General features: G+C 46.6%; 1 protein-coding gene across 2 annotated transcripts in view; it reads right to left on the bottom strand.

Annotated features, from left to right (window-relative positions):
- The window catches only part of CNST (consortin, connexin sorting protein), a 197,113-nt gene that overhangs the window by 137,476 nt on the left and 46,379 nt on the right, over positions 1 to 13,258 (bottom strand). For both annotated transcript variants that reach the window (XM_069769232.1, XM_069769231.1), the window contains exon 2: positions 1,954 to 2,357. In XM_069769232.1, coding sequence (XP_069625333.1) covers positions 1,954 to 2,338 — 385 coding nt within the window. In that variant the 5' untranslated portion in view covers positions 2,339 to 2,357. The remainder of the gene's footprint in view (positions 1 to 1,953; positions 2,358 to 13,258) is intronic.

Genomic DNA, 13,258 nt, shown 5'->3' with positions numbered 1-13,258 from the left:
ATGGATGAGCTCATGGTCGAATCCGTAAAGGACACAAAGCCCCCCACATTGACTCAGACGCCAGCAAGGTGGAGGTGGGGCACTGCTATTGGATAGTATTATTAGAGATGAGCTAATTGGACTTTTTCAGGGTGAAGACTCAAAATCAACTCCCAAACTTACTGCCACTTTTTATAAGAAGAACTTTCTTCAAGCAGTTGTACATGAAAAAGTCTGCATCTTTAAAGAAACCCATGATAAAGTTCCATTCCTTGCATCTAAACACTCAACTTCTTGGCAGCCGGTAAACGTCTTAAAGATGAAAGAATAACAACATGGACCAAATATTAAAAATAACTTAGCACTAAAATGTTTTTGAAAAGGTGTGTTCCTTTATTACGCATCCATAACGTTTTCAGTCCAAACTGGACCTTCCTCAGAACAATCTGGTTCAGTAGTGTGGATTTTTGCTCCTTAAGCAGTAGTGTCTCAGAGTAAGATTTAAGGTGCCTGGTGCTCGGGGTCCGTTTGTATAATTGTGCTGGTAGCGTGCTGTGTCGTCTCTGGGTATGCGCATTCCCAGAAGCGACAGCACGCCAGCAGCACAACCGCTGAGCCACCATACCGCGCATACCGTTGGTGACCACCAGCCACATTCTAAGGACAAACAGTCCAATTATACAAACGGACCCCGAGCCCCAGGCACCTTAAATCTTACTCCGAGACACTACTGCTTAAGGAGAAAAAAATCCACATTACTGAACCAGATTGTTCTGAGGAAGGTCCAGTTTGGACTGAAAACGTTTGACAAGATTTTTTTATTGTCTGGATGCGTAATAAATGAACAACATCTGCGTGCCAAGTTATTTTGAATATTTGCTACGACGGGCCGGATACCCTACTTGAGCACCAACAACGATACAACACAGAGTGCCGTGCTTTTTCACATGCTTCTAGTAACATGGCCCAATCACACAGTGTACACATAAAGCTGCCAGTCAGTGATGTGGGTGGTGTTACATGCGGCTCAGCAATAAGAAAACTGATCGATATGCATCAAAACTGCGGCAAACAGCCCAGTAAGTGATACATGGCAGGTATCAGGGTCTCTGCTTCATTATTATGAGGCTCTCAGATGAGTTCGTAAAAACCTGGGGGCAGATTGTCTGTAAACTTTGTGCAAAGCTTTTCTTTCCAGAACTTTGTTAAACTCAAAATCAATAGGGAAAATCCACAGAAAACAATTGATCCTCATAATGGAGTATAAGAAGAATGGTGTGCACTCAGGTCTGAAGCGAGAGGTGCAGGTGGAATGGGCTGTAGTCCCAGAAATGTATAGATATTTTTATATAATGTATATATAAAAAGCCACAAGCAATGGAGCTCAAAATAATACAATCTGACTGAAACCCAACGTTTCCACCCTCCCGGGTCTTACTCCTGCTGCATGCCAAGCAGGGGCACGGAGCGCCGCTCTACCGCCGCCACTCACTGCCAGCCACTAACAGCTTCTGGATATTAGACAACAGAGGTCTCTTCACACCCCACTCTCCTCCCGCCTCTCGCTATCGTTACCTCCGTAACCAAGTAACCCCAGGAGTAAGACCCGGGAGGGTGGAAACGTTGGGTTTCAGTCAGATTGTATTATTTTGAACTCCATTGCTCGTGGCTTTTTTTGATATATATACATTTTGATGAATTCTTTTGCAAACTTATGAAAGAGAGTGTGCGGTGAATTATACCTCGTACCTCATAATGGAGTGGCAGGATTTAAAATCCGCATATCTTGATTTTTTTGCGTAGTGTGTGGTTGAGATCTGTCCAAATCTCATCTAACTTACTGCTACTGTATTCTACTGCAAATGTGGATGGAAAATCTGCAGCAATTCCTGTGTGAACGTAGCCTTACATGAATGGAAACCAAACGACTGAAAGGTAAAGAGCACAACAGAGCAAATAAAGGGAAGATTTTACCTGTGGATTTCCCATTCTTCTTATTTCTGTTATTGCGTCTTCCGGCCACACGCTTCCCTTTAGTGGAGACCCCGTCCTTGCCTGCCGCAGGGGCCGAGGCCAGCGTACGGTCCTCCTCACAGGTCTGCCTGCAGCTCAGCTGACCACACATCAGGTTGCAGTTCTCATTATTATTGATGCTGTCCTGGGCGTCCCTAGTGTGAAGGCCAATACCTGCGCTCCCGGCCAACGGCTGCGCTCTACTCAAGCTGTTCTCATTCAGGTCAGCAGCCATCTGAAGAGAGACCTTGTCTGGTTCAGTACTGGGACAATCCCCCAAGCCATCCTCCGCAAGGGTCTGCACGTCTGTTTGTGGGGTTTCCTCCGTGTTCATCCTGGCGAGCATTAGACCATGTCAACCATGCCTAAAAGTTTAATGAGAAGAAATGACAATTAATGAGGTCATAACAGATCTTAAGTAGCACAAGCATTGGCAGTCACTGAAATCAGGAGACAATTGTATGTGACGTAGGATGTGACTGGTATGCGGTTTTTACTGTGGTGGCTGTACCTTAGCGTCTATTGTGTGCACATGTCAGTATTGGCTCTTCTATATGCACACGCTATTGGTTTTCACAAAATTAAAGGGAATCTATAAAGCAGGGTTTTGTTATGTAATCAGAGAGCAGCATAATGTAGGTGCTGAGAACCTGATTCCAGTTATGAGTCACATACTAGGCTGCTTCAATAAAAATCAGACTAGTAAGTGATGGAAAAATAAGTCCAAACATTCACAACAGTAACTGCACATCATAGCTACCGGGATAACCGCTGTGGACTTTGTGGCAGTTCAGCTGTGGATTTAAAAAAAAGATGTATGGGCACAGCTGAAAAGTCCTGGATAAAAAAAAAAGAACCGAGAGCTTGCATTTGATCCTACTTATTTCTCTCAGGAGGAAAGAATAAGTGACGACAAAAGGAGTCCAGATACTACTGTGCACATGGCTGAAAGAGCATGCCGTTAATATAGAAATTGTCCACTTCATTTCTACTGATGACCAATCCTTAGCATAGGCTACGAATATAGGAGCGGTGGGAGTCTGAAAACTGGAAACCCCCCGATCAGCTGTCAGAATACAAGAAGGAACACTGCAGCTCAGTCACAGGAGTTAGTGGCCGAACACTGCAGCTCAGTCACAGGAGTTAGTGGCCGAACACTGCAGCTCAGTCACAGGCGTTAGGGGCCGAACACTGCAGCTCAGTCATAGGAGTTAGCGGCCGAACACTGCAGCTCAGTCACAGGAGTTGGGGGCCGAACACTGCAGCTCAGTCATAGGAGTTAGCGGCCGAACACTGCAGCTCAGTCACAGGCGTTAGGGGCCGAACACTGCAGCTCAGTCATAGGAGTTAGCGGCCGAACACTGCAGCTCAGTCACAGGAGTTGGGGGCCGAACACTGCAGCTCAGTCATAGGAGTTAGCGGCCGAACACTGCAGCTCAGTCACAGGAGTTAGCGGCCGAACACTGCAGCTCAGTCACAGGAGTTAGGGGGCCGAACACTGCAGCTCAGTCACAGGAGTTAGCAGCCGAACACTGCAGCTCAGTCACAGGCGTTAGCGGTCGAACACTGCAGCTCAGTCACAGGAGTTAGGGGCCGAACACTGCAGCTCAGTCACAGGAGTTGGGGGCCGAACACTGCAGCTCAGTCATAGGAGTTAGCGGCCGAACACTGCAGCTCAGTCACAGGCGTTAGCGGTCGAACACTGCAGCTCAGTCACAGGAGTTAGGGGCCGAACACTGCAGCTCAGTCACAGGAGTTGGGGGCCGAACACTGCAGCTCAGTCATAGGAGTTAGCGGCCGAACACTGCAGCTCAGTCACAGGCGTTAGCGGCTGAACACTGCAGCTCAGTCACAGGAGTTAGTGGCCGAACACTGCAGCTCAGTCACAGGAGTTGGGGGCCGAACACTGCAGCTCAGTCACAGGAGTTAGCAGCCGAACACTGCAGCTCAATCACAGGCGTTAGCAGCCGAACACTGCAGCTCAGTCACAGGCGTTAGCAGCCGAACACTGCAGCTCAGTCACAGGAGTTAGTGGCCGAACACTGCAGCTCAGTCACAGGAGTTAGCGGCCGAACACTGCAGCTCAATCACAGGCGTTAGCAGCCGAACACTGCAGCTCAGTCACAGGCGTTAGCAGCCGAACACTGCAGCTCAGTCACAGGAGTTAGTGGCCGAACACTGCAGCTCAGTCACAGGAGTTAGCAGCCGAACACTGCAGCTCAGTCACAGGAGTTGGGGGCCGAACACTGCAGCTCAGTCACAGGAGTTAGCAGCCGAACACTGCAGCTCAGTCACAGGAGTTAGCAGCCGAACACTGCAGCTCAGTCACAGGAGTTAGTGGCCGAACACTGCAGCTCAGTCACAGGAGTTGGGGGCCGAACACTGCAGCTCAGTCACAGGAGTTAGTGGCCGAACACTGCAGCTCAGTCACAGGAGTTGGGGGCCGAACACTGCAGCTCAATCACAGGAGTTAGTGGCCGAACACTGCAGCTCAGTCACAGGAGTTGGGGGCCGAACACTGCAGCTCAGTCACAGGAGTTAGTGGCCGAACACTGCAGCTCAGTCACAGGCGTTAGGGGCCGAACACTGCAGCTCAGTCACAGGAGTTAGGGGCCGAACACTGCAGCTCAGTCACAGGAGTTAGCGGCCGAACACTGCAGCTCAGTCACAGGAGTTAGTGGCCGCTGCTAGGCACGGACATCAGATCCTAAGGCCACATTCACATGTTCAGAATTTGTAAGCCAACGCCATGAGTGGGTGAGAAATACAGAAAAGGTGACGTGTTTCTATTATACTTTTCCTCTGATTTTTCCACTCCTGTTTGTCCACTTCTTGCCCAACTCCTTTCCCAATCCCATGTTCCCTCCCTTGTAAAATAACAATTCACTTAGTGGTGCAGGCGCCATTCCAGGTGTCAGCACGGGTCCCCGGGTGCCCCGAGAGCCCTGCAGCCAATCACCGGCCACTTCACTCCCCTCCTTCAGATAAATCAGACATCCAGAGGACGTGAGCGCTGCAGCAATCCCCCTTCCAGCTACTATACAGTCAAATTATATTCAAAGCGGTCCCTCCAATGTCAGCGGCGCTCGGGTTTCTACAGGCCACTCCAGGGCCATGCAAACATCTCAGCACATCACTGATGGGACACAAAGCATGGTCCTGTCACAGTGGAAAGCGGCTTTCATCTGGCTGTTTACAGCCCTGTGAGCGCAGACGCCATCTTCCTCATCAGTGAGATCTTCGGCACCTGTAAGGTTAGGTTCACGTGTCGGACAGTTTCCCATCTGGATTTCACGATAGAAAATCTCTAATGCACAGGGCAAAATCCACACCTGGTTCTGCATGGATTTGTCATCATATATTAACATAGCCTTAAAAATGAATCTGTAACCAGGGTTTTACCACTCCATATGAGAGTAGCAGGGGCAGAGCCCCCAATTTTAGCGATGTATCACTTACTGGGCTGCTTGCTGAAGTTGTGATAAATACACTGTTATCTGCTGCACATCTAGCAGCTCTCTAAATGCTGAGCTCTGTATAACCCCGCCCATACCAATGATTGACAGCTGTGTACACTGATAAATCAGCGATGTAAGCAAAAGTACCGCAAGTACCCTGGTAAGTGATGCATTGCTGAAATCAGGTTCTCTGCCCCTACATTTAGCTGCTCTCAGTTTGGTGGCAAAGACCTGATGATGGGTTCCCCTTAGGACCCAGCCCCCTCCTTGTGCACAGACACCCCTGCTGCTGAACTGGGATCTCCAGGCCTCCCATGGGTTGTATGCTACAGAAAAGACGTACAGACACCTGCAGGTGATTCAGTGCTGCACGGATCCTGGACATTCCAGCTCTTTATATGCCATATACATGAGCTGCAGTGCTGCCAAGGCCCTGGGGCTTAGGAGGGGAGCATAGCAACTTCTGCCCAGCAGGCACTGCGTTGTGAACGCATATAGACTCCTGTGTGTCCTGTGTGACTGGAAAAGGATGTGCCATCTGGGTTCTCTCAAAAGCAAAGCCCTAAATCCCATTAGTGGGCAAAGGAAAGGAGTGAAAACTGCAGACTTGCTTCTACCTTATGTAAAGGGAATTTGTCACAAGGTTTTTCAGGGTTTTTTTGCCACCTAATCTAAGAACAGCATACTGCAGAGACAGAGACCTTGATTCCAGTGATGTCACTTACTGCTTAATTTTTCTTTTTTGATTCACTGTTTTATAAGCAGATTATCACTTTAGGACTACTTAGCCTGCTGCCAGGAAGTCCAACGAAGCCCCCACCCCTGATTGGCAGAGTTCAATGTACACTGTGCATAGGCCAATCAGAGGTGTGGGCGGGGTTATACAGAGCTCAGCACTCCGAGAGCAGCCGATCTGCAGCAGATACAAACAGTTTTAATCAAACCTGCAGCCCCAGTGAAGGGATAGATGGCTGGAATCAGGGTATCTGTCCCTATGAAGAAAATGGGAAATATAATTCCATGTCAATCATCTGTATACTTTTGGGCCTGGATTTATAAACACCCTTTCAGCCTGTGCTGTGGAAACATGACACCTGGCCAGCTCAATCGACAATGGAGTCGCACCCCACCAGCAGCGGGTATGGATCCTTCTACAGGAAGACCTCCCTGTGGCTTGAGCCCTTTGTTCAGCCAGCTACGATTTCTTAAAGGAGTTATGGAAATATTATATGTCCTAGTTGTGTATCATATATATTTGACACCGTCAGACCAGGGCAAACATCTGACGGGATCTCCAATCCTATCTTGCATGGGAAGGGAGATACATAGAACAGCCGCTAGCAGCTAGGTAGCAAAATTGGGTTTAGTCTCTGAGTGGCAGGAGCCCGGTCGGATCCGATGGCACCAGAACCGCTGCCCTAGGAAAGCCCAGACAGGAGTTATGATATTTCACAGGTTTTGGGAGAATTAGGAAAAAAACATACAGAAAAACCCTAAAAACGTTCCTTTGTTAAATACTCTTTAAAAAATTCCCTACCAGGACGCTAATAATCTGGTAGCCTTCCTTCGTCAGGAAGCCTTTGCAGGGGTTTTTTGTTAATTATTCTAATTTAATGAGATAATGACTTTTGGGTTTTCATTGGCTGTAAGCCATAATCATCAACAATGGCAGAAATAACCACTGGTAATAGATACATATATGCTAGCCACCTTAGGGAGAGACCCAAGTTGGGCTAAATGTAGCGGGACGAAAGAGACCGAAAAGCCCTCTACTTAAAGGAAATACATAGTGGATGCTTTCCTGAAACGGAAAGTATTTGCAAGCAGCATAATACAAAGAATAGCAGGTTTACCCAGAATCCTTTGCAGTAGGCGGAGCTATGCAAATCATCTCTTTCCACCCCGGTCTAATCCACAGCGCTTGGAACCGCCAAGCGTGCAATGCTGCGGATTAGTTTCTAAATTTACACAGCCAACCAATTCCTACCTGTGGACACGTGTTTCGGGCTTTAGGCCCTCATCAGCACAGGGCTGGAATTGGTTGGCTGTATGGAGTGGGGCTCGGTGAGCAAGCGATACATATATGCTAGCCACCTTAGGGAGAGACCCAAGTTGGACTAAATGTAGCGGGACGAAAGAGACCGAAAAGCCCTCTACTTAAAGGAAATACATAGTGGATGCTTTCCTGAAACGGAAAGTATTTGCAAGCAGCATAATACAAAGAATAGCAGGTTTACCCAGAATCCTTTGCAGTAGGCGGAGCTATGCAAATCATCTCTTTCCACCCCGGTCTAATCCACAGCGCTTGGAACCGCCAAGCGTGCAATGCTGCGGATTAGTTTCTAAATTTACACAGCCAACCAATTCCTACCTGTGGACACGTGTTTCGGGCTTTAGGCCCTCATCAGCACAGGGCTGGAATTGGTTGGCTGTATGGAGTGGGGCTCGGTGAGCAAGCGATACATATATGCTAGCCACCTTAGGGAGAGACCCAAGTTGGGCTAAATGTAGCGGGACGAAAGAGACCGAAAAGCCCTCTACTTAAAGGAAATACATACAAATCATCTCTTTCGCTACATTTAGCCCAACTTGGGTCTCTCCCTAAGGTGGCTAGCATATATGTATCGCTTGCTCACCGAGCCCCACTCCATACAGCCAACCAATTCCAGCCCTGTGCTGATGAGGGCCTAATGCCCGAAACACGTGTCCACAGGTAGGAATTGGTTGGCTGTGTAAATTTAGAAACTAATCCGCAGCATTGCACGCTTGGCGGTTCCAAGCGCTGTGGATTAGACCGGGGTGGAAAGAGATGATTTGCATAGCTCCGCCTACTGCAAAGGATTCTGGGTAAACCTGCTATTCTTTGTATTATGCTGCTTGCAAATACTTTCCGTTTCAGGAAAGCATCCACTATGTATTTCCTTTAAGTAGAGGGCTTTTCGGTCTCTTTCGTCCCGCTACATTTAGCCCAACTTGGGTCTCTCCCTAAGGTGGCTAGCATATATGTATCGCTTGCTCACCGAGCCCCACTCCATACAGCCAACCAATTCCAGCCCTGTGCTGATGAGGGCCTAAAGCCCGAAACACGTGTCCACAGGTAGGAATTGGTTGGCTGTGTAAATTTAGAAACTAATCCGCAGCATTGCACGCTTGGCGGTTCCAAGCGCTGTGGATTAGACCGGGGTGGAAAGAGATGATTTGCATAGCTCCGCCTACTGCAAAGGATTCTGGGTAAACCTGCTATTCTTTGTATTATGCTGCTTGCAAATACTTTCCGTTTCAGGAAAGCATCCACACTGGTAATAGATCACTCTGCTTGTAATGACTCTATAGGAGTTTCACTTTTTGCACTGAAGAACTGAAATAAATTAACTTTTTGATGATAATCTAATTTTGTGAGAAGCAATTGTATCTCCAAACCTCCAGGGAAGGAGATTTAGGTTCAGCCCAGAGGGCAGGAGGGGGAGCGACCCTTAGGGTTATAGGCTTGTGTGAAGCATTTCCCCTGGGAGGTCGCGAGGACAAGTGACATCCAGAGGGCACCATGGCCGCCCCTGCAAGCCAGGCTTTTCATCTAACTGGGAACTAACCATATGTTCTGCCTAGACCCTTTGTCCTACCACTATTGTATTTGCATATCTGACCATTAGGGTACGCTCACACTGGGCGTTTTTGCTGCCTTTTTTTATGCCAATATTCGGCTGCTTTTTCCAGTACCAGCAAAGCCTATGAGATTTCAGAAATCTCATGCACACATTGGTTTTTTGTTTGATCAGTATTTTGTCTGTGCTGCGTTTTTTGGACATAGAGCATGTCACTTCTTTCTGCGTTTTTGCTGCGTTTTTTCACCTACTGACTTGAATGGGTGTTGAAAAAAAAAGCAGCAAAAACGCAGGTATCATTATTTGCTGCTGAAAATCCAATAACATTAGCATCGACAAAGAGAAAAAAAAAAAAACACCCCAAACACGCAACAAAAAACACACCTAAACCTGTGTTTTTTACGCAGATTCTTTCCTGCCAAGAAGATCAGGTTATGCTGCAGGAAAAAAAAGCAGCAAAACACCCTGTGTGAACTTACCCTTACAGGTATAAAACCATTGCGTATATATTGTGTATTATCTAGTGTGCCCTCTCCATCCATGAACCCACGCGTCCATTTCTCGGCCTAATCACATGCTACACTGGTGGCTGGTTTCTGGCCCGATATAACCCTGTTAACTGACCAGGCGCATATATCGAATGAGGAACTGGTGGCAGTAAATCGAGCTGATAAGGTTCTGTTTCACTGAGGCTAGTCAAAGGGGCCTTTCAGCCTGTCAGGATTGTGGGTGAGTGTGGTGCCACGTCAGTGACTGCGTGGGCCACCTTCTCACTCCCCGGGTCCCTGTGAACAGGGGAGGGTCTGTGTAAAACTGTGCCAAGCTGACCTTTTGTGTCCCTAGGGCAGTGTTCCCCAACTCCGGTCCTCAAGAGCCACCAACAGGTCATGTTTTCAGGATTTCCTTAGTATTGCACAGGTGATTGAATGCTTGCCTGGCCTGGTGATGCAATTATCACCTGTGCAATACTAAGGAGATCCTGAAACCATGACCTGTTGGTGGCTCTTGAGGACCGGAGTTGGGGAACACTGCCCTAGGGGGTGATGAACCTCACGTTGGTTCACGAGGGGAGGTCTTACCACGTGATCCTGCTGACGTAATATTGACTTCAGGCGAGGTGTGGCTCGCTCAGCATCCCTCTATCATGCTACTCTCATCTTGTGACAGATTCCATTTAACAGCCTTTAAAGAGGACCTTTTACCACATTTTTCATGGTCTACTGATTTTTTTTTTTTTTTTTTACATAGTGTGTTAGGTTCAAGAGGGTGTTATCAGTGTTTTCACTGGGGGGGACATGTAATCCTTCTCCCTGTATGATGCCAGTCAATCCTAAGCAAAAATATGGTAATTAACCCCTTAATGACCACCAATGTCTTTTTACTGACCTTAGATATAAAAGCATTGCATTCCTCAATGAGTGAAAATGCAGCAGATGTCGGCTGTACACTATAACTAACACCCTGCTGCATCAACCACAATCAGTGTTGGCACCAACCATGGCTGTTTAACCCCTGCTGTCAATAGTGACTATGACATCTAGATGGTTAACAGTGTGGGAGCTCCCTCTTTAACCCTATTGGCACCCTGAAATCGAGTGTGGTCCTGATGTTTGCCATGGCAATTCCCAAACAAATAATGGCCTTAGAGTCTGCTGGCTATAGTGGTCTGTTCACAAGATGGCATTTAGGTGGTTAAAAGTTACATTTTTCTTTCCCGCGATGCCACTTTGCAATAATTCCTGAAAATCACCTGAAAGGTTAAAGTATCTGACAGCAGTTTTGAATACGCTGAGGGGCGCGGTTTATAAAATGATATCACTTTTGGGGGGTTTCTAATATATAGGACCCCCAAAGTCACTTCAAACCTCAACAGGTATCTAAAAAATATCTTACAATTGGTGCTGATGTAAAGCCGGCATGATGTTATTTATTTAACTACCGTATTTGTGTTGTGTGATTATCCGGATTAAAGGGATCAAAGTTCGAAAATTGCACATTTTTTAAAATTTGTCAAATTTCTGATATTTTTAGCAATAAATGCAAAACAGATCATCATAAAGTTACCATTAACATAAATTATAATGTGTCACGGGGAAAAAAAAAAAACTCAAATTCACTGGGATATGTGGAAGCATTCCAGAGTTATTGCCACGTGAAGTAACAGATCAGATTAGATAATCTAGCCTGGTCACTAAGAGGTTAAATAGAACTTAACATAAAACATAAAAATGATGAAAATGGGCACGATTAGCAATAAATACCTAACATAGAATCACAACGTGTCCAAGGCTACACCTAGGTGTCCCTGGTGGCCTAGGGATGCTGCAACGGAAAGGCGAAATAAAAAAAATAAAAAAAGCGTATTCCGCTCCGCAGCCGTTATTCCATTCAGTGTCCAGAGAAACATGACAAATGTGGGGAAAGGTTAATAATCTTTATTTTTTTATATAGCGCTAACATATTCCGCAGCGCTTTACAGTTTTGCACAAAGGTTCTCTTTAATAGCCAACATGTAACAATATATGCGGCATACGATGGAGGCTTCTATGACGCCTACCAAAAAGGGGAGCAGGAATGAGGCTGACCCCATGTGAATACATGCAGCCCTATACATGGGCCCTAAATTCTACCATAGTCCTGCATCGTTACACAGGCTGACCGGCCCTTTCACTCGCCAGGGATTTCCTTATTCATTTTCGATAAGTAGGGTGTGTGGTTGTATCACGGTTCTATTGTTTAGACAGACTTCGCAACCAAATCACATGGCAGAAAACTCTTTTCGGGCTGAGCCTTATTTTTAGTGCTGGAGGCAAGGGTGTTCCTCTACCGCAGGAGTCGCTCAGCCGAATGGAAATACTCCGAAATGTAATGACATCAGCGCAAAATAAAACCAGTCCAGACTTCTTCAATGAATATTAATAAGAAGGTTGGAAGTTCATCGCTCCAGATGACGCGTAAGCCACGCTGGCTTTAGAATGACAACATCTATCCTCAGAATCCTCAGCTGGGGCTGATGGAAAAGACTGAGGGTGCAAGTGTCAACCAGGATAACTGTCCCGCGGTTGGGTCGGCACAGCTCATCACAATGATGTCCCCCTACACTAGCGTTCCCCAAAGGGATATTCTGGTATTTTACATTGATTGCCTTTCCACATCGCTTTGCCAGGCACTGCAGTGAGGGTGGCTTCATAGAAAAATAAGAGATCCCGGATCCCAAGCACACATATGCCAATAGGGCCGCATGGCTGTGCTATATCTGCATACACATTGGGGTGCAAGCTGGCTGTCAGACACCTAGCCAATGGGAGATAAACCTGGAGTAATGCTTTAGGACATATAGGACCTAAAAGGGGTTAAATCGACCATGTCAGATTGATTTTGAGCAGCTGATGAGTTGGAAGAGACTGCAGCTCACCATATCTGCACCCCTGGGTGTGGTTCACTTTGGAAATTGAGACCCGTTTGTCTCACACATTGCTGTGTGTATGGAGGTGTGCAAATCTCCTGGATTCAGTGCCTTTGCGTAAGGACTAAGAAGTTGAACTCTAGGCCAGGCGAGCTAACCACCACTATTGTATGGACTTGTTGCTTAACCCCTTCACTACCTATGACGTATCAATACACCATAGGTCATGTCCCTGCACATTGTGCGGACTCTGGAGCTGAGCCCGCATGTTTTCCTGCACATGACAGCCAAATTTTGTCAGGTGTCATGTGCCTCTAACAGCAGCGGGTGGAATCGTAATCCATCCACGGCTGTTAACATGTGAAATGCCGCTGTCAATCTCCGAGAGCAACAGTTAACATGACTGCGCCCTGTTGCCGGCGCTCATAGCTGACGATCATTTTAGCTACACACAGGCAATCGGATGATGGAGACTATTGAAGCACGTGAAAAGTTTAAAAAAAAAAACAAAAACACGTTTTTAAAAATATATAAAAAGTTCAAGTTACCCCCTTTTGCCCCATTCAAATAAAACAAACTAAAAATAAACGTCAACAATACATATATTTGGTATTGCCAAGTTGAGAAATGCCCGATCTATCAATATATAAAAATAATTAATCCAAATCGGTAAACTGTAATGAGAAAAAAAATATTAAAATGTCAGAATTACAAGGGTTTTTTTGGTCGCTGCAATATTACCTCATATCACACACAAGTGAGTAGCATCGCTGCAGGAATTCCATGCGCCCTCGGCTCAT

Source organism: Ranitomeya imitator, chromosome 5 (assembly GCF_032444005.1).
Source record: "Ranitomeya imitator isolate aRanImi1 chromosome 5, aRanImi1.pri, whole genome shotgun sequence".
Classification (NCBI taxonomy): Eukaryota; Metazoa; Chordata; class Amphibia; order Anura; family Dendrobatidae; genus Ranitomeya; species Ranitomeya imitator.
This window is presented reverse-complemented; position numbering and strand designations above follow the sequence as displayed.